The sequence below is a fragment of the Lampris incognitus genome, chromosome 5 (assembly GCF_029633865.1).
Source record: "Lampris incognitus isolate fLamInc1 chromosome 5, fLamInc1.hap2, whole genome shotgun sequence".
Classification (NCBI taxonomy): Eukaryota; Metazoa; Chordata; class Actinopteri; order Lampriformes; family Lampridae; genus Lampris; species Lampris incognitus.
Window position 1 is genome coordinate 15129932 of NC_079215.1, and position 22576 is coordinate 15152507.

At 43.1% G+C, this 22576-nt stretch overlaps 1 protein-coding gene across 1 annotated transcript in view; it reads left to right on the forward strand.

Annotated features, from left to right (window-relative positions):
• Positions 1 to 22576, forward strand: part of inpp4b (inositol polyphosphate-4-phosphatase type II B) — a 221129-nt gene that overhangs the window by 56136 nt on the left and 142417 nt on the right. The window contains exon 5 of the mRNA XM_056279773.1: positions 5057 to 5136. Within this exon, the coding sequence (XP_056135748.1) occupies positions 5057 to 5136 (80 nt within the window). The remainder of the gene's footprint in view (positions 1 to 5056; positions 5137 to 22576) is intronic.

Below are 22576 nucleotides of genomic sequence, written 5' to 3' on the forward strand. Positions count from 1 at the left end.
TCGCGAAGGGTTGCAAGAAAAAGAGCTCTGGGAAGAAATGATCAGGATAAAAGGTCAGCAGACAGGATGGCCTTTTTTTTTTAGTCTGATACAGGGGACCAAAGAATGAGAGAGAGAGAGAAGTGACAGAGTGAAAGAAGAGGGGGTTGCAAGAATAGCAGCGACAACCGCGCAACTTCAGCATTGCAGAGGACAGGAAGGAGGAAGGTGGCGGGGGAGAGAGAGCACTTTATAATCTGGAAGACAGAAGGCTAAAACAATTCTTTTCAGACAGAATCAATATGTTATCTTGTTAAGCCTAAAATCCATCCAATCAGTCATGCCCCTCCGTGCCTTCATAATAAGGAATTCAACAGTTGTGTGCTGTGTTGCTTTTTGGGTGTCAGCTCTCATCTGTCATCCTCACTTACCCGCCCCAATAAATTCATCTCTGACCTTTGTCTCAAGACCTCGGCCATGTGACCCCGCCGTTTGTCGTAGGCTGTGCGAGGGATATGTGTTACTGCTGCCGACTTCTCTACATACTGGGATATGAAGATCTAAAGAATATTAAAGCGCTAGTGCAGGGGGAAAAGTTTCAGTAATGACTTAAAATTTCACTGATAAAGTCTACGGGAAGTTATTAAGGAGAGGTCCCCCCCCCCCCCCCAGGGGAGCTGCATAGGAAAGGAAGTTAAGCATTCCAGCTGAGCGGATCGCGTGTTGACAAACTCGAGAAACGGCTCGCTGACACAGAACAGTGTCTGTAGAAATCCAAGATTATGAGAGGAATTTACCTTGAAACGTGTGGGCTTTGTACTAATGATGCAGCCCACAAGTATCATCTCCGAGTCAGAACTCGAATAACCCCGCAGGCAGTTAATAATATTCACCTATTGTGTCAGTTATTCCAGCCCCCTATCAGAGAGGGTTTAGACCTGGAAACAACATGTGAATGTGATTCACTGCCACCTGGCAGAATAGGAAACCAGCAGCTCCACTGGTCCCTGATGGGATTGAGAACCAGAACGGGGGTAGGCAATCTTATCCAGGGAGGGCCGGTGTGGATGCAAGTTTGCGTTCCAAGCAAGCAGTTACCCACCTGAGTCTACTAATCAAGGTCCTTAGCAAAGACTCTACTGGTTGATCAGTAGAATCAGGTGTGCAACTGCTTGGTCGGTACAAAAACCTACACCCACACTGGCCCTTTCTGGGTAAGTTTGCCTACCCGTGCTTTAGAAGAATAACTGAGTACTAGTGCATCAAGTGGCCTGCAGCCAGTTGAAAGAGAGAGTGGCTGCATGTTGACACGCATGCAGATGAAGTGCTTGACAGTATTGCCGCAGCAGATAATGATGGACGATTTCTGACGACGTAGACAATCGTTGTCGACAACCTTGTGACTGAGAGGTTTGGCAACGGAGAGAAGATCACTTCTGGGGCCTCCCTTTTCAGTGAACAGATGGGTCACCATGAACCACCAGCTGATGCAGGAGCTTAGGCTGGTCACACATCAGAGGACTTGTCAAATCCTAACCGGTACTGAAAACGTGGGATATCGCACACATATGGGCAGATTTCACAGACTTTGTTTGTTTGTTTGTGTGTTTGTTTTTTCTCTTTCACTCGTCAGAATGCATACACGAGACGATTAGGCCAAGAGGAGGCATCACACACTTAACAGCTATGCTAGCCATCAGTCGGGCCTAAAATTGGGACAAATATCCTGTAGTATGTACCCAGCCTTACAGGATGCTAGTAAGACACCACCTGGAGTACTCCAGAGAGTAGATCAACCACCGACTCAATGATACTTTCAGCAACTTCAGCAGAGAGCAGGCTCTCGGAGAGACGGGACATAAGTCTGAAGAAGCGGCTCCAGCTCAGCACTAGGAGGAAGTGGAGTACCCTATATAGTATACTGACACTATTAAGACTTCAGGAATATGCTGAATGTATTTGCTGAATGGGGCAAGGTGCCAACACAGCAGCGACTAGCAGGGGGCATCCCAGAACCTGGAGAAATAGACTGAGCAGTTTCTCCTCATGAGTGCTGACGGAAAATACTCCTCAGAATTATGCATCAAGGCTGGTCAGACTAGCTTGTGAATAATTCTTACACCCACCAGGGTTGTCGCGAGTAATCGAGTAACTCAAATTCCGATTTAATAACAATTTACTGCCTCAAAACGTATTTTCATCTCTGAGTTCATTTCTGAACAAGCATGGATAGACACAGGTTAATGATGCAGCAGATTATTTGAGTCAGAAAAGTTTAGAAAGGCACAAATGAACTCAAAGAAGAGACAGGAGGCAAAAAAAAACAAAAAACAGCAGAAAATCTGGGAAAGTTTGGGACCATATTCAACTGAAACGCAAAGAAAAGGCGGTGAAGTGAACTTGCTTACCACAATAGCAAAATGTCCATGCTGCAGCACCTCTGCAGAAAGCATCCTGACTATAAATTTATGATTATATTTGATTTGTGCCTTTCCATGCACTCAAGGACACCTCACATTAAAAGATGTAATAAAACAAGGACAACAGAAGAACCTGGACCAGAAATAAAAACGTATATGGCAAAGAGGGAGATGTTACATTAAAGTGGGCAATAGGGGGGAACCAGAGTGTTATTGAAGAGCAGATTGAATCTTATATGACATTGAATAAAACACTTAAAAGTTATTTCCCCCCCCATCTCTCAGTACTTGATACATTGCTCGATTACCTAAACAGTCTTTAGCCCTAGCTTAGCATGGACACTTCAGTGCAGATGGGGGACATTCAAAGGGTTCAGCGATGCCTGGAGTGTATGAGGGCCGCCACTCAACTCATAGGAGAGGCTTGCAAGAGGAAAGGTGACTCGGTATGTTGTGGCTGAACCTAGCAGAGGCTGGTTTCATCCCCCTTCAGGCTTGTTGGGACTGCGCTTGACTGGCACCGTGTCCCCTAAAGATCAAAAACCTCATAAGAACTGAACATGATAGTTTCAGTCTTAGAGTCCCATAAGGGGCAGCAACACTGGCATCAGTTAGGAGAAGACATCCTTACTGGCTGCACTATTTCAGTGATCATTTTCGCTCTGTCCATGAACATGCTAGTGGAGTCAGCTGGAGCGGAGTGATGAAGACCCCTGTCCAAGCTTTAGATTTGCAAGCGGACAAGCAGAACCTTAACAAATGAACTCACTGTCAGAATAGCATCAGCGCCAGCTGGGAGCAGATGGACCTGGAGGTGCTTAGAGAAACTCCTGGCCTTGACAAGGATGAATCTCATGCTGGCCAAGTCAAGATCTCTGATCCTGAAGGGAGGAAAAGTGACAGACAAGTTCTGCTTCTCCGTAGGGGAAACTGTGACCCTCTCCCTCTCGCTGATGATGTGTCCAGGTGCATCAGAAGATGTATTTCTGAACAGCGTCAGTCAGTATACCGTGAAATGGAAGCCTTTTCCGTTCTGAGAGAGAAGTTGTGATGAATAATGCTTTTGACAGAAATGTGATGAGCGAAAGTGTAAAAGGTCAGCATTTTTTGCCTCACAGCAAGATCCTTGGTACAACCCCAGCCCTTCTAGTTGGGGATTACACGCCGTTCTTGTGTTTACATGGGGTTCGTTCAGTTACTCCCATTTTCCCGCCACAATCCAAAGATGAGTATGCCAGGTAAACAGGAGAATCAAAATTGGTGTGTGTGAGTGTGAGTGATTGGTATTGTGGGCCCTGGGATAGGCTGGCGACCCTGTCCAAGGAGCTTCCCTCCCAGATAGGCTCCAGCCCACGTCATCCCTGATATGAAGTAAGCAGGGTTAGACAAAATAATGAGTGCACACAGACACGGGTTGTTCAGGGTTTTATCTCTCTTCTTGCTATTTTAGTGTTTTCCCAAGCCATAGTTAATGATCTTTGAAAAACCCTTGGAAAATATCTATTATCCTCCCCCTAAACGAGCTGGTAATGATAGCATATCAATACAGCATTGTGAAATTAAACTTTTGTCAAAAGGCTGTATTTAGTTAAACACGTTTTTTTCTTTGACTTGTAATGAAATGTGTGATGGGAATTTTTAACGTGTTGTTAACTACAGTACACACTCAGTGAATTTTGTTCAAAGTAGCCCGAGTCCTTGCTAATCCTACCCCTCCTCTCCGGAAACAAGGCACCCATAACTCCTGACTTTAAGGGCCTCTTACCTGCCGGGGGGAGAGATTGCTTACATGTAATTTGTGTATAGGCGTTTTCGGATGCAGGTGTGTGTGTGTGTGTGTGTGTGTGTGTGTGTGTGTGTGTGTGTGTGTGTGTGTGTGTGTGTGTTGTGAACATGGCCCGTCTCTTTTCATTATTGATGGGCTTGTTCTGTACCTCACTTGCCATGACCCAGTTCTTCTGTGTTGACACCCCCATTCACATTTCCCCTGCAGCAACCAGATGTTGTCAGAATAGTGAGATGAGAGAGAGAGCGAGAGCGAGAGAGAGAGAGAGAGAGAGAGAGAGAGAGAGAGAGAGAGAGAGAGAGAGAGAGAGAGAGAGAGGATCCATTCTTTTCCCCCTATGCCTTATGTCAACACAATGCCACACAGTAGAAGGGACTAGGTTTGCAGCTCAGTAGCTCACAGTGCTTCCTGAGATGTTGTGTGTGGTACTTAACTGTTGATTTTGCATGTATAGGAGAAGGAAAATTTCCCACTAGTAAATTTCACAATAGACCTTGAAATATATTGAGGTCAAACCTTTTCTTTCTTTATGCAACATCCATTGCACGCTGTCCGTCTTGGGAGAGAGATCCCTCCTCTGTTGCTCTCCCTGAGGTTTCTTCCTAGTTTTTCTCCCTGTTAAAGGGTTTTTTTAGGGAGTTTTTCCTTATCCAATGAGAGGGTCTAAGGACAGGATGTTGTGTTGCTGTTAAGCCCACTGAGGCAAATTGGTAATTTGTGATATTGGGCTATACAAATAAATTGATTTGATTTGATATGTCTACACTTTTTTTTATTGAACACGTGCTCATTAGGCATTGAAATAACTTGTATTGCATTGACAGGCCACTGTTTTTATTATTTTTTTCTTCTGGCTTGTCTGACTCCACAGAGCAGTTTCCTGGGTAGTGCCACATTCTCAGTGGGCGACCTGCTGAGGGCTAAAGACGAGCAGCTGACCCTCAGTCTGAGGTGAGAACAATTCTCTTTATCATCATTCCGCTCGTACTCTTTGTATTCCTGAAGGTTTTCGGTTGGATAGACGGAGACGAGAAGACTATAAATCCTCACACAGAACTTGTGTCTTAAATAAGATAAATTAGTTTGACGTTCTCTGAAATATAGTTGAGCAGAAAAAGAGAAAATATTGAAGAACAAATTTCACATTTGTAAGAAATGTCCCTGTGGATGTCCTCGGGCTAGAGTTTGGGATATTATGGGATATTGGGGATAAATGAAAGTGAAGGGGGCTCTGTGATGGACTGGCGGCCTGTCCTGGGTGTCTCCCCGCCTGCCGCCCGATGACTGCTGGGATAGGCTCCAGCATCCCCACGACCCTGAGAGCAGGATAAGTGGTTCAGATAATGGATGGATGGATGGATGGATGGATGAAAGTGAAGGGGTGCTCCAATTACCAACTTACACAGGGGAGGAAAGTAAAGTTAGGCCATTTGCTGTATGGGAGATGATTCCAGATAAGAATGGGGGGGGGGGGAGAACTGTACATATGTGCATGTGTGTGTTTTTGAGTTTGTCATTGGAGTGCCTGTATGTGTGTCGGAGGAGATGTATAAATAAATGAGGAAAGAAAGAAAGGTAGACTACATGAAATTTGGAGGTTGAATGTGGAAGTAGAACAGAGGAAAAACGAGTGAACAGGAAAACAGCATTGCAGAGGCTTCAATTCAGAGGGAGTGGTGCAGGGTCAAACAGGTCAACATGGACCAGGGACCAAGTACTACTACCGCTCGATTAACAGCACAAAAATTCATGCAATATTGTGCTTTGTGTGGCCGTGTGTGTGTGTTTGTGCACGTGCACCCATGCCAGTGTTTCAGTGTGTGTGTGCTCATTTGTATAGTTCTGATCTTTTCTGTCCTGTGCTCTGCTGCTATGTTTTTGAAACCTTTGTTATTTCCTCCCATACAGTCTTCCTCACATAAACCAGCAGTCAGAGAATTAAAAATGTACAATGCCACACCACCTGTTACCCACTGTATATCCTGTGAGGTTCAGTACGATACCATACAGTATCTGTATTATTTTTGTTTTGGGACGATACAATTAATTGTTCTTGTGTTTCTATTCATTTATATTTGCATTTACACATAATTCATTGCCACTGATAGCTGCCATAGACTGAACATTTTATATCTTACATATGTACGATACATACATATCTTACATATTTATATCTTTATTATTTATTTATTTTATTATTTATATCTTACATATGATAGATATATGTCTTACATATTTATATCTTTTTTATTTATTTTATTATTTATATCTTACATACATACGATGCATATATGTCTTACATATCTATAGCTTTTTTATTTGTTTATTTATTTTATTATTTATATCTTACATACATACGATACGTACATGAATTTTATACCATACTCATCCCATTACACCCTTATGGTGGAGAACAGTAACCTGAAGTAGGATATACGGGTGAACCGATAAGCAGGTGGCAATATTAGAGCCAAACATTACAGCCAGTTATACTTCTGCATTACTTGTTTTACACAGCTAGTTTCACCACTAATCACTAAACGAGGCCAGAGATATTACATGCGGTCCGCAGAGATGGCCAAGGCTTCAAATGAGGAGACAGTAAAAGGTACAGACTGGCGCCAGCTGTTGTAGCCAGAGGTGACGAACGCAACCTCTTTCCCACAGGAGCTAGATTTATGACAAGCATAATGAAATGCAGCATCCTTTTTAAAGAGCAACTAAAGGCTATTCCACTTTTTTGGAGTTTGCTAGTCCTATCTAAAGGTAACAAACTAGTGCTGTGCTGAGCTGATCTTGGGGCCAGATGATGTAAGCATAGCAGGATAAACACAGTTGCAGCCACAAAAAAAAAAGAAAAGTTAACGATGGGTCTGTTTGATTTAGGTGTGCTAATGAGCCAGCATTGACAAAGCTATTGACTGTTGTCACTGCTGGTTCATTGTCACAACTACATCAAACGGACAGTATTTGTTTCTCTTTGGAGCTGGGTAGGCCAGCCAAGGGGTTGGAAGTCAATTGGTTGGGCCAATAGGTTAACTTCAGCAGATGGCATTCAAATTACCGACATCTGGCATTGAGGAAAAAGGTGGCTGTTTTTGTTGTTTGGCTTCACGAACCATTTTTGTGTATCCACGAATTAAAGCTTGGCACTGCTACATCTAGCTAACAGCAGTCCGCACAGTGACATCTTCTGACAGGATCCAGGTCAAAATACACCACCCGTGACACCAATCAATCAAACCGCCACAATCGAATCTGCCTGCAGGTTAATACACTGAAATGCATGCCCTCTAATAATTGTGTTTGTGTTGATTCGGTGTGTGGTGGTTTTTGAAAGCTTTATTGCTATATTTGTCTCCCCGCCTGCCGCCCAGTGACTGCTGGGATAGGCTCCAGCATCCCCGCGACCCTGAGAGCAGGATAAGCGGTTTGGACAATGGATGGATGGATGGAATATATATATATATATATATATATATATATATATATATATATATATATATATATATATATATATATATATATATATATATTTCAGCTCTTATATCAGGCCCCCCACCCAAGAAAACACATTTTTTTTCTTTTTCTATTATTGGGGTTCAGGAGTATTTGTTATTCATTCTGAAATTACTATTTGGGTCTTTCCAAAAAGGGTATTCTGCTTTGGGCTCACCCCCTGTACATTACTGCATATGCCTCAATCTGTACATAGTTGAGATGTTTTTTTTTTTAATATTCTTTCCACCCTTTTGTGTTATCAGACAGTATTTCATCTTTGTCTTCATTCATAGCGTGTCTATGATAGGCCCCTTGGACCGCTCTTTCGTTCTGTCGCCATACTTTCTTCTGTTGCGCTTTCTCATTTCCTGCAGGTGAGCCCAGGTCACTGGGTATAATTACGTCTGGCGAGACTGACAATGTGAACTGCAAAGAGAACCCAGATTATCCGTTGTGTGTCCATCTTGCACTAAAAAAAGCTCTGGCACACACATGATTTTGCTGATCGGTTGCCAAAAAAAAAACCTTTAATGACAACCCTGGTGGTTTGTAGTCATGATGGTGAGGCACATGATGCAAAAGGGGAGACCTTGTGTACCGGGTTGTGTATTGTGACATGGCTATGAGCAGCTGCTGTATACACAATGTCATTAGCACAAATGCAAACATACATACACTTACAAATGTACACACACGCACATGCGCACACGCGATGCTGCCGGGGACCGAGTTGAGCACGAGTGCAATTCATTCTGCTTGTTAAGGGATAGGTCGGGAATGTTTGAGCCCAGACCACGTGAAAATCTATTCGGGCATCATTAAGGATTGTTTTAGACAAAAACTTTACCGATGACCTCGGCTGAATGTTCTCGCTGGTACAGTGTGCAATTGTTTAGGCCTTCAAAAGCTACAACATAGCTTCTCTTCAAAAACAGGAGGCTCAGAGTAACGACAAATATGTCTTCTTTATATTGTGTTTATTCAGAATATGTATTGAATAGGGACAAAATCTGGTCTGATTTGGACAGCTTTTTACAGCTGACGCAGTATATCCTAACCACCTGTAGACGTCCGCCCTTGAGGGCAGGAAGTCCTGTGACCATGCAGTCCCTTAAAATTATAGTAGTTACAGTCACATGCTCCCAGAGACCGCTTCAAATTAAGCAGAGAGGACACATTTGTGGAAGTGGAAAATGAAGCTATTTTAATTTAATAGAAAGGAGGTTATTGTAGATGTTTTCTCTTTATTGAAGATATTTAAACATACATGACTTTTTTTTGGGGGGGGTCCCCTCCCTCCCTCCCTCCCTCCCTCCCTTTTTCTCCCCAATTCCATCCATCCATTATCCGAACCGCTTATCCTGCTCTCGAGGTCACGGGGCATGCTGGAGCCTATCCCAGCAGTCGTTGGGTGGTAGGCGGGGAGACACTCTGGACAGTTCGCCAGGCCATCACACAGGGCCCACACACACACACACACACACACACACACACACACACAAATTCATACCTAGGGACAATTTAGTAATGCCGATTCACCTGACCTACATGTCTTTGGACTGTGGGCGAAAACTGGAGCACCCGGAGGAAACCCACGCAGACACGGGGAGAACATGCAAACTCCACACAGAGGACGACCTGGGATGACCCCCAAGGATGGACTACCCCGGGACTCGGACCCAGGACCTTCTTGTTGTGAGGCGACTGTATTAACCTCTGTGCCACTGTGCCACCCCTTCCCCCCAATTGTGTCCGACCAATTACCTCACTGTTAAGAGCCGTCTTGGTCGCTGCTCCACCCCCTCCGCTGATCCGGGGAGGGTTCCACACTACCACATGCCTCCTCCGACACATGTGGAGTCGCCAGCCGCTTCTTTTCACCTGACAGTGAGGAGTTTCACCAGGGGGACGTAGCGCATGGGAGGATCACGCTATTCCCCCCAGTCCGCCCCCTCCCCCCGAACAGGTGCCCCGACTGACCAGAGGAGGCGCTTGTGCAGTGACCAGGACACAAACCCACATCCGGCTTCCCACCCACAGACACGGCCAATTGTGTCTATAGGGACGCCCGACCAAGCTGGAGGCAACACAGGGATTCGATCCGGCGATCCCCATGTTGGTAGGCAACGGAATAGACTGCCACGGTACCTAGACGCCCCCCAATATACGTGACTCTATTGTTAGTGTTTTCGAAATGGCGATATTAAGCCAAGTCACTTTTCACTGGTCAAGTATGATCACATACAGGGAACTGGACTTGGCTTGTTGCTCTCAGTTACACATAGTGTGTACACATGTGCACGGCAACATAAGAGAAGTGTACATTAAGAAAGTGCTAAGTATATGGTTAGATATTTAAAATGAACATAAATAATGTTTAAAAAGGGAAAATACGAGTATGAATGCAGACCCAAGTATGACCAGTATTAAAGGTGTGATAAAATAGGAGTGTGCTGTAAGTAGACTTTGGTAAGAACTTTCACTGAGGCATGACAGAGGCAGGAAGCATGTAGCATTGCACAGTAGTAAATAATATCGCACAGATCCTGTAAGTAGACTTACTCAGAATCTGTTGCATAGATAATTGCACAAGTTTGTAGTTGCCTTTAGTAGGTGCAGGAGTGCAAACTAGATGAAAGTGAATATGGCATGTGGCAATTTACTACCGTCTGCTGTGTTACACACACCCACTGTTGTTATATTAAAAATATTCTTACACCATATTATTTTATATTATGTGATGGTATGATAAAATGACAGATAATTGTTTCTGAAGTCTTTAACGACAGTCTTACTGGTCTGTGTTGAGGCCCAGCAAGTAAATGTTGCCCAATCATGTTTTAATGAGATCTAGATTAAAAAAGTGACTCTGTCATTTAATGCATTGGTTCTCAAAATGGGGGTCAGGGACCCCCAATGGGGTCGCGAGATAATTTCCAGGGATCGCCAGATGGTTGTGGAGAAAAACCAAAACAAAACATATTTTGGACTGGGGAGTGGTTTTTACATTACACCGCCTGTACCAGTGATATAATTTGCCTTAGAATAGGTTTTATTGAGGGTGTCTGTGAGAGTCAAAATGTGTGTGTGCACATGTGGTGCCATTATTTCAATAAGTTTAAAAACACTAATTAAAGCCAAAGTGGAATTTTTAGTGTTCTCGTAAGGGCGTGAGAGCCGCAGACTAAACACGAAGCTAAACTCCACTCAAAATGAAGAAAAGAGTCGTCGTAGTAGTTGAAGAAACGTTTACTGGTGACTCCTTCGCAGTGACATGGAGTGAAAAGACATCGATTCGCCAGTCCTTGCTTGTTGATGCGAATGGATCCCCATACTGACTAACACATGTGGCTTTCTCTGCCTTTCCAGCATTTCCTGGTCTGACCGACAGGAAGTGATGTGTCTGACTGACAGGAAGTGATGTGTTTGAACGAACAAACAATACAATTCAAAATAAAGAGATTGCAAGCAGTAATTAACGTTACAAAATTACAACTTGTGTCTTGTAGACATCACATAATTAGTTGTTGTTCTGTCTGTGGGCAAAGCAGTGGTCTTCCTGTGTGAGTTTGCTAGTTTTCATGTGTTATATGACAGTAATCCCTGAACAGTCTCGGGCAGACAGTTTATGAGCGATCAATGTGTTTGCATCGGGGTGTTGTGAGGTAAATGTCCCAGTGCTATTTGGGGGGGGGGGGCTGGGGTCGCAAACACCAACCTGATTATTCTGGGGGTTAGTGACTCGAAAAGGTTGAGAACCACTGCTTTCAAGGACCAGATGCTTCATTCTAGTATCGTTCCAGAACCTTGGCACAATTACTGGTTTAGAAAACACCTTCCTCAAGGCAAGAATTCCTATTAGGAAATCCCATGACTCCATGACATTCACCAGGTTTTCCTGATGACTTCGACGAGCAAACAAGTATAGAGAAGATCAATATTTGACCAGCATTCATGTGACTATGTGACTTTTACCACGGCCCCTCTGTAAAGTTCACTCCTGAGAAGGCTGCCCACCACAAAAACATATTCTCTGTTCACGATCCTTTTTCCAGCCGACATCTTCTTGCTCTCTCTCCTTTCCTCTCACTTTTCAGGTTTCACATTTGCTTTCAAGTCGGGCTGGTTAGGATGTTTGTCACGGATTGTTTTGGTTTCTAGCAAGGCAGGTCCAGCTTGATCAGGGGTCACACTTTTTGAAGGCTTTTGACAACATTGCGTCGAATAAGTGGGAGCGTTGGATAGCGAGGGCTCTGCCTTCCATGAGGCACGTCTCTCTTGAGGATGCCACAAAGCCGTTGAAGTGATGATGAGAACATCTCACAGGACTGTGACAGCCGCCAAAACGGCACTCGTGAACACACTTACAAACTCGTTCAACGCGCACTCGCGCGTACGCACACCCACACAAACAGACTCGCGCGTAATAATGTAGAACTATGTATTCCAACGCTACATCCCCCAACAAGAAATACACTCGCAAGGTCAACAAGGAGGCGGGGTAGTGATCTCAAGGGTTGGGGTTTGTTTGTTTGTAGTTTGGACCCTTGTAACTCAAAGAGCAGACATCTGATTTGAAGGGAATGCTTGATTAAAAACTCCGGTCAATGCGCAAAGCAGGCACATGTTTGTTAAAGGGCAGAGGCTAGTTTTGCATTCTACCTACCGAACTCAAATTTGTTTTTCTTGCTCAAAGGAGGCACTTGAATTTGATCAGGATTAAAACAGCTGGTGATCCTCTACGGGTTTTAAAAGATCAGAGTTGGTTGGCATCCGTCTCAAGACAAAACAAAAATAATGAAACTTGTACCTACTGACGGGCAGACAAGGTTGAACTCCCTGAGGTCACAGATAAGGATATTTGTTGAGGCTGCATAGTTCGGCTTAAATAATTTGACTGAGTCATCTGAGGATGCATGTGTCCAGTGGGGGTGCACAGGCACAGATATCTCACTATATAATCTGATGGAAAAGTCATTATGAAAATCAATTTTAGAACACTGATGTGACATTTAGATGCCGTGGGTGCAAAAGCTCTGCATTTTGTGTGCTTTGTGAATTTCTATAGCTATCTAACGATATATTTCCTTAATCTTCTCCTCCCTGAAACTGGGACCCAGGGGACATTCTTTTTATCAGTCACCGTGAAAAATAGTGGTTATCACCTGATCGTAACAAATCAACAGCATTTTATTCATTGGTGTACAAGATGCGTTGTTGAGTGTTTCTGTAAGCACGAGTGTGCTGGTGTGTGTGTATGCTATAATGAATATGAGTTAGTGTGTGTGTGTGTGTGTGTGTGTGTGTGTGTGTGTAGCCCATACACAAATTTGTTCTGTTTTGTGTCTATATGAATGCATGCCAGGTGTCTGTGTATGCATTAATGCCGTTTGTGTGTATCAGACATAGTGAAATACATGACACATAAGCAATATAACTGCTAACCTCTACTTTATATCTATTATGCTGAGCAATGTCGCATGTGATAAATAACTTAGATTGCATATGGAAGTGGTGGCAAATGAAACAAATGGCAACAAATAACATCATTACTCAGCAGTGCTGAAGTCACCGGGTTGGCAGCAACCACTCCTAAAAAAAAACAGCCTTGCCATCCCACTTGCCAACCTAGGTAGCCCTATACAGATCACCAGCTGATATGGAAATACTTTTGTTGACAATGATTTTTCACCGGACTTCAGTTCAAGCACCCCTAAATTTCCAAGTACAAAACTCCCTGCCCCCCCCCTTCCCCAACGATTAATGTTCCCCCATGCAAGTGATATTTCATAGAAGATCAGACATTTGTCATTTCTATGACTACCTGGTAGTAGAACAGACTGGGGGGGGGCGGGCACAGAACTCTTCAGAGCCCAGAGCCATAGGATGCCCACTGGACAGCATTGTGGTGGCCCTTGTTGGGGGCAGGATATTTTTATTTATTTTGACACAATGGGAGCTGTTGAGATGGGGGTGCATTAGGAATTATAAGTGGTATTGTCACTTGCAATAACTCTCTGGGGGGGAGGGGGCTGTCCCTTTTGCCACCCCATGTATGAATATTTATCACCACTGGTGTCTAGAGTTTCCTGTATTACTTTCTCTGTCTTGTAATGACAACTTGAAAGTAATAAAACTAACTGTCTTCATAAGCCAAATTGGTTGTTTCTACGTCCCACTGACACAGCAAACATGATTGCCAAAACTTCCCCCACTACTTTGTGCACATGCATGCAAGAAATTATTTGACATCTGTTTTTATGCGGTGATCCCAGCCATTTTACAAATAAAGCTCTGGTGCATCACACATTTTGATGTGCGCTCTCATTTTTATCCTTCCAGCTGAACCACAGATGTGTGAATACCCTTTAGGAGCATTGCACACTGTGGGCAGACTTGATTTTCTGAATACATGCTTACATTTTAGTTTCTTTGGTTCCATATATCAGGCCTCACTTTGTATTCATGCAGCCTTTTTGAGTCGAAAGTGTTTGTTTACAATATGGCCACGTTTAGGTTAGTAATTAGTTTCTACCTTTTCTACCATTAATATTAGGGCTCACTGCATGTAATATATTGGATCTCATGTTTTTATTATGACATCAACAAAACATATAAATCAAAAGAAGAGTGCTGTTCACATATGAGCTCTCAACAATTTCCCGGCAGTGGAAACAATAGCTCACTCTCATCTTGACTTAAGTGCAATATGAATTAATTGAGTTGGCTAAGGTGCAATATTCCACTCATCATCCTCCTCGACTTAAATGCTGCATTTAACACAGTCAATCATCAGATTCTACTGTCGCACTACAGGACATGGGCGTTGTTGGCACTGTTCTAAAGTGCTCCAAATCCTACTATGTGTCATAGAGGGTTCACAGATCACAACTGGCGTGCCTCTGGGCTCAATGCTTGGCCCACTCCCTTTTACGCTCTATCTCTTTTGTCAAAGTAATCTCAAGTATACTTTTTTCAGACCAAACTGAAGTCCCAGGTTTTTACAGAGACCACATGTGGTCTTAACAGCTCTATGGCTCAAAATCCAAGAATACAAATCCACGGTACGGAACAGCACTTTACCTAGATATTTGCACAACATTATCCATGTCTGTCTGAATTGTGTCTGTCTGAACAGGCTTTGCAGATTCATGGGAACTGCATGTTTGACATCTTGTGACTGACAACATTACATTAAAGTGGCAATCTTGAAGATTCCGGTTGCATTCTTTTTTGGCATATACTTCCCAGGAGTCATTTCGCAACCGCTAGTTAATTCACCACATCACCAAAATACAGAGCGTTTGTTCTGTGGTTCTCCGGTGGATCAACCACTGCTGGGTGATGAAAAACCGCCTTTGCAACACTTGGGCTTTTTAGCAGGAATGTTGCAACAGACACATTTGTATTTCTCCGTATTACTGCATATGAAAAGGTTTTTACCAGCATTCAATAGGCTGAATCATCATTGAGTTACCTTGTTCAGAAAAATATAGTAACTTAATGAATATTTCATTAAATGAGAATATTTGTGATTGCCACTTTAAATATGCAATGAATGAAAATGTGTTATATCTGACAAAGGTAAAGACAGGGGCATCTCATTTTCACAGCTAATAGTTCACCCAATTTCTTGCACAAAGCTGCAGAATGGCTCTAGTTTGATAACGATGGCAACGAGCCAATGGCATGCTGTACAAATATTTGCCAGTATATTAAAAAAGCAACATATTGGAGCAATCTATTTCTGTCTAACCAATCCATGTATTTGTTGGTTTATTGGAAGGGGATCTTTCCAAGAAGTGAGGGGAATTGATTTTGTGGTTTGAAAGGGAATATTACCAAAACACCTAGGATTTGAAATCCAGGAATATTCCAGGATTTGGTCTACAAGAGGCTTATGATGTACGATGACAATGAAAAGGTCACTGTTTAGGTTTGTTAAAAAAATCACTGTTTAGGTTTGTCCTTGAGCTGCTATAAACAACTTTGGAAAAATGTAATGGTAATGAAAATTTTTTCAATGTACAGTACATTAGTTAGTATAAATGACACATTTATTTTCCATAAATTCCTCCATTACAGTCACGAACCAATTAAATAATAGTCCAATAAATATTAGATTGTTTTTAGTCTAACCAAGAGCAGCAAAGCACATTTTTGGGCCCAGTCTCATTCAGTAGGGTAGCCAGAATCATAGAGGTCTGAATGCAGTGCTGTTGTGTTTTCATCGCATTTTGCAGTTAGAGGAGTTATTCCGTACATCAACTTCATTTTATTTATTTATTTATTTTAATATTTCTCCCAAGATATTCATATTTTAGATTAAGTGATTATCAGATGAATTCTTTATTTGCAGCCATGCTGAATATCTGCAAAGCTGATCTCAGGGTTATAATTTCACGACTGCAAGGATTTTAAATGTTAAGAGATTATTCTGAAAGTCATCTTTGATTTATTCATTCAAGAGAAAAATCCCCTTACTGTCATCTGCAGTATTTCACCCTCGCTACAAGAACTACTGAAACATGCGACAGACTAATTTCTCAAATTTAATTACCGAGTAACTTCTAAACTTCTTTGTTATTCCCCATTTTCGAGGTTGGGTTGTAATACTTGCGTGGAGATTCGAAGAGGATCTTATTTTGAATTGGGACCAGGGATTAACAACACAGTGCGCTGCAGAAGAAGCCAAGAAGTAAGCAGCATTGCAGAGGTGTCTCAATAATACATGTTATGATATGTATGCACGGGGGGGAGTAGTAATTATCTTCAAACAGGGAGGCAAGTGCTCAACCTAGCACAGCATACCGCTGTCGACATGTAATTCACATACATGGAATCACAAAAAAAAAAAAAAAATATATATATATATATATATATATATATATATATATATATATATATATATTCAGTTTCACACATAGATTCTGTTCATTCAACCACCATTTCTTCATATGTCTTCTTCCTCGCTGGTGATGTTGCCCCCCTCCATCTTCTCGCTCATTCCCGCGCCCGCTCAGTCATCTGCTCTGCCGTTTTTGTTCTTTTTCTACGTTCTCGTCATCCACTCACCTTCATACTTGCAACACGACCCAGTTCTACAGCACAATTTTAGATTTGATTCTGAATTTGTGTGTGTGTGGGTGCGTGCATGTGTTCACGCGCAGGTGCACATAGGAGAAACGGATAGAAATATAGTGGAGACTATCACGGACCAGCACCTCTGCTGCCTAGTTTTGTGGGTTAGTGGCCTATTCCTGTTGGGGATGGTCAGGCCATTTTGTCAACAACAAAAAAAAAAGTTTGACCAGTAAAAGGTTAGCCAACATCATGATAATGCAACCCTCATGACAGCCCTATCACTCTTGTCACAACCATCTCTTTTTTTTTTTTACTTTTTACTCTATTCCTTAAATCTGACTTTATCCACGCAAGACCTAAAAGCCCAAAGATCAGCCGCAGAAAACAAAAAGTGTGTGTTTGTGTGTGTGTGTGTGTGTGTGTGTGTAGGGGTGACATATTGGAGACATTTTAAAGGAAGAGTCTCGACAGTGTTCTAGTAAGAGCCTCGCATTTATATTTTGTGCGTGAGTGTGTGTTTGTGTGCATCAAATGTTAAAAACAGCCTCGCTAATGAAAAGACTCCATTAGTATTTCCCCTACCTTCCTGACAGTCACACGCAAACACACACACACACACACACACACACACATTACCACATTGCTCTTTGCAGTCATTAGCGGCTCAATTTAAACCAGATGAGCAGACAAATATTTTGTCATGACTTATGAAAGAAGGGGGATAATTACAAATTACACAAACGTCTTTATTTATGGCTGCTTTCCTTCTTTCTGTCCCTGTACCAGTGAATGGGAGAGCACATGTACGGAGCCCTTTCTGGGAGGCTGAAAGACTCTGGGGCCGTGTTGTTGGAGTATGTGGCTGCTGGGGAAAGGTTTATCTGTAGTTTGCACATGGGGGGAGACTCTTTTAGAAAACCGGCCTGGACTTCCTGTGTGCCCAAACGTGGAAATGATCAAGTAAGATGCATTTCATGCAGCCGGGACGGGTTTACGCACTTGGCCTCGCGTGCAATCCAAATGCACAACACAGAGAGACGCGCACACTTGCTGCCTGATGCAGTCGCTGCAAACATGTGTCACAACCACACGCAGACACTTGGTACACAAACAAGCATATTCATGCATATGTTAATAGGGGGAAACAGCACTCAATTGGCCTGAAATAAATGTACATACAGCGTCCCCCCCCCCCCCCCATCACAGTCGAAAATGACTTTCCCCACCGTTCCTCTGCATAATTTCAGAGACCCCTCGGGCAAAAGTGCTGCCAGGCAGAATGTGAAAATAACTACCTCGGCCAGGGTTGTAAAGTGGTACTAAAATATAGGTCGGGCGAAAACGAACATAATAGAAATATTAACATTCTCTCAGCACTCTTACATAATTTCCTGATGTGAAAAAATGACATTTCTACACAATAAAGAGCGACAAGCCTCAGAGTGCAACGGAGCAATTAACATCAGTGGACGGGGAGGTAACACAACTGTAGGAGGACCTACTAGACAGGGTCCATCATTCATAATGTTGCTTAAATATAGAATTCCTCCTTTCTTTACACATGCGCAAGAGCACACATAAAGAGATGACATGGGGGAAATGGAAATGCGGAGCTTGGAGCCAAAGACAGAGGGGAGAACTTTTAATGAATTTGGTCAGATGTGGAGGGCTGGGGAAGGATGGAGGTACAGCTCATGCCAAGCCCCCATTTTAAGCGATGAACAGACGACAAGGACAAAATGGAAGGAGGGAAGAGCGCAAGAGTATTAAAGAAGCCTCAAAGATCTCTACTCATCTTTCCTTTAGCCCCCCTGTATTTTGCTACCCGGAGAAGAAGTTGTTTGCCGATGAAAGGGAGGTCAGGCATCTATTCCCATCTGCATGGCCAATGCAGTGCCAAATCCTAGGCTAAAAGAGAAGAGGCGGGTGGCTTTAAATATTCAAATACACGAAAGCGGACAATTAAACATGAGACTGATTTGATTCAAAGTGCTGTCGACTCTCCAGAAGGTATCCAGCCAGTCTTTGCCCACATCTGTTACCACAGTGATTTAAGCATTGATCGATTTTTGACTTTTTTTTTAAGTAATGACCTTTTGTATGGAGAACTACAGCCTCATCTTCATCAGTTTGTATATGTATCATGATACACACACATGCACACACAATCCTTTCTCTTCTTCATCTTTCCATGCAAGACGGGAATGATGATGTCTGCGTGACCTGATGATGCTCACTATGTAAGTCTCAGGTTTAACCGATCTCAGTTTGCCCTTTACCTTTACCAATGACTATAGGCAGAAATAAAACTTTTTGGGGGGGAGCCACTGAAACCGTCATTTTCTTTAACAGCTATTACTTTTTTGAAATGACCCTTTTTTCATCATCTCTTTGGGTGTCGTTCAATATTATGTGACTTGTGTGGCCTACATGAGAAATGGCTGAGGTTCGTTGAGATTGAGTTGCTCTTGTCTAAGCATGCTATCAGTAATGGGGAGTCTTGAGAGTCACAAGCTCATCTCCTGTAAACAGCCTCTGAACAAACATGACTAACCTGCACCAATGAGACTCGTGTTTGTCCGGTCATGCACATTGTGTAGATCCGCTGTGCGCATATCCATTAGAATAACAACAAGCTCATGTTGACTCACATAGCTGACATGGCCTACAAACCCCAGTGTTTGTCCGTGATCATGTTTAGAGTGATCATGTTACACGATCGCAGGATCAGGTGATCAACGACATCGCTGAAGTTACACGATTGGTCAGCCAAATTAGGTGACGTGTGATTGATTTTGATACGCACAAAAAACAAAAATCTCTACAAGCTGTGGTGACCCAAAGAACTTAGTAATTGGAGCAGTGCTGTCCTTTTACTTTTGGGGGCGCTGTAGGTACAAATTGATTCAAGGGCCCCACAGATGTTTTTATAGCTGTGCTTGGGAGAACCTAAATACTCTGGCAGGGTCTGGGGGCATGCTCTCCCAAGAGAAAAAAAATGGTAAATTTTAACAGATTTGGCAAAGAATTTTGTCATTTTGAAAACACGTAAATCATGTTAAGCCATCCTGTTGTATCAACTTAATAGAAACCTAGAAACAACTAGCGGCCAGCGATGAAAGAAATTAAGTCTTCCAGCTCAATAACCACTGATGAAATCTTAATGTCACTGCTGCAAAGGTGACACTGTTGGATGGCGGGTGACTCATGGCAGATGTGGTCCCTATAGAGGCGGTGACAACTAGTGACAAGAAGTGGGAGTTTCCCCATTGGCCATTGCCCTTTCAAAACGAATCGGCGCAACGGGTCCAGCTCGTTCCACATTTTTCGCATGCTAACGAATGGAATATATTGCTGCTCATGGATACTACGGAAATGCTAAGAATGGAATATTTTGCTGCTCTTTCCACATCTGGTTAAACACTGCTAACAGTCCAGCATAGAGCAGAGTAGGAGAGAAAAAGCTCTCTGTGTGCCAAGAGGCATGAGGGAGAACGCACAGTTAAAACACCCCAAATAACATCCATCCATCCATTATCCAAACTGATTATCCTGCCCTCAGGGTCGTGGAGATGCTGGAGCCTATCCCAGCAGTCATTGGGCATTAGGCAGGGAGACACCCTGGACAGCCCGCCAGTCCATACAGAGTGAGTCTTAGAAAAACGAGAGAAATTCTGTTATGTGTTCTTATTTGGTGGCGCCCTTACTCGTTGTATTACGGTACATTCAGATGTGACGTCGCCAAGTTCTCAGTGTGCGACAGTGTGCGTTGAAAGTGTGCGACTGTGTGTTGTAAGAGTCGGTAGTCATAGTAGAGAGCTAAGACCTGCTGTGTTTGCCTAAATAAATATGCCTAACGTTAAAATCTAAAGAGAAAACCGATTCAAGCTTTACTTATTCCCCATACGCAAGAATAAGATTGCACAACCCAGCTCAACAGGTTATGGGCCCAGGCAGAGTTGGACACAAAATAGCGTTCCGGAAGACGTTTAACGCATAGTATTACACGGAACTTCTACAGGCTATGTGGACCAGCTTGGAGATAAGTGAGCATTTATCTGTGTTTATATTCTCGGAAGAAGTTTTACGTGACGTATTCTGCGTTAGCCAATGAAGCTAACAAGCTAGCTTAGCAAAGAAAAAGTATAGCAAGCTAGTAGGCCATGGTAAAATTAGCGTGTTAGCAAAATGGCTAGAAGAGCAACAGGAGTCCTGGCACTGCAGCTTTTGTTGGACGGATCCGAAGATAAGTATGACCTTTGGGAAACAAGATTCCTAGGCTGCTTACAAACTCTGAAGCTAAAAGAGACTATTTTACATTTACATATGCTGAGCTAATGAGATTAATAGATGATAAAAGCCTATCGCTGATAAGAAAGGAAGCCGCTGATGGTGGCAGGAAGGCTCTGAGAATACTGAAAGAACATTATTCTGGAAAAAGCAAGCCGTGGATAATAAATGTATACACGTCATTGACCAAGCTACGCATGGTTGATAACGAGAGTGTTACCGACTACATAATAAGGGCAGAGAACCTCATTACGGCTCTGAGAGATGCAGGCGAGACCATGAGTGATGGACTGATCATAGCCCTGATACTAGGCGGGCTACCGGACTCTTTTAAGCCGCTAGCCATCCACATAACACAAAACGAAGATAGTGTTACATTCTCAGACTTTAAAAGAAGACTACGGGTGTATGAAAAGGCGGAGAAAATGAACACGGCAAGATCTACAGATAATGTGATGAGGACAATTGCAAGGCAAGGCCGAGGCCCTACCAAGACGCATGCTAGCAACAGAAAAGATGAAGATGCCAACGTGACGTGTTACAAGTGTGGAATAAAAGGGCACAAGGCAAGAAAATGTTTTCGAAAAGTGTGGTGCAGTTACTGCAAAAATAATACACACCAAGAATCCCTGTGCAAGAAAAAGGGGGAACAAGATGGTGTCAGAAAAGTCACGGAGGAACAAAATAGCAACCAAGACCATCTCTTCAAGGCCAAGCACACAAAGAATGAGAGACCACCAGACAATGTGACGATGAAAGGCACCATGGTGGATGCTGGAGTAACATCCCACATCGTGAATGACATCTGAAAATGTAAAAGCTTCGACAACTCATTCCAGCCTGGCACCCATTCAGTGGAGTTAGCAGATGGGACCAATTGCAGTGGAATAGCACAACAAAGAGGAACGGTGATATGTCTAGACAGCGCCGGACGACAGCACAGAGCACAACTACGGGATACACTGTATATGCCTTCATACCCACATAACATCTTTTCGGTGGCAAGAGCAACAAACGGAGGGGCAACAATCACTTTCAAGAAAGGGGACAGTCACATGGTTACCAAGGATGATAGCAGGTTTGACATCCACGAGAGTGGAAATTTGTATTACTTGCCAACTGTTGAGGAGAGTGTTGATCAATGTAAAGGGTGTCACGACATGCAAGCTTGGCATGAAATGTTGGGTCATTGTAACTATGAACATGTACAAAAGTTACAAGGTGTAGTGAAAGGCGTGGAGATAAAAGGAAGTGCAGTCAGACCAGATCAGTTATGTGAAGTGTGTACACAGGGCAGATTCACCCAGATGAGAAATAGGGAGCCAGACAGAAAGGCTAAGAAACCCTTAGAACTAGTCCACACTGACTTAGCTGGTCCCATGCCGACACCGAGCATAGAAGGGTACAGATATGCACAGTCTTTTACAGATGACTACTCAGGTACCCTGTTGGTGTATTTTCTAAGGTCCAAGAGTGATACATTGCAAGCCACAGAAAGGTTCTTAGCAGACATAGC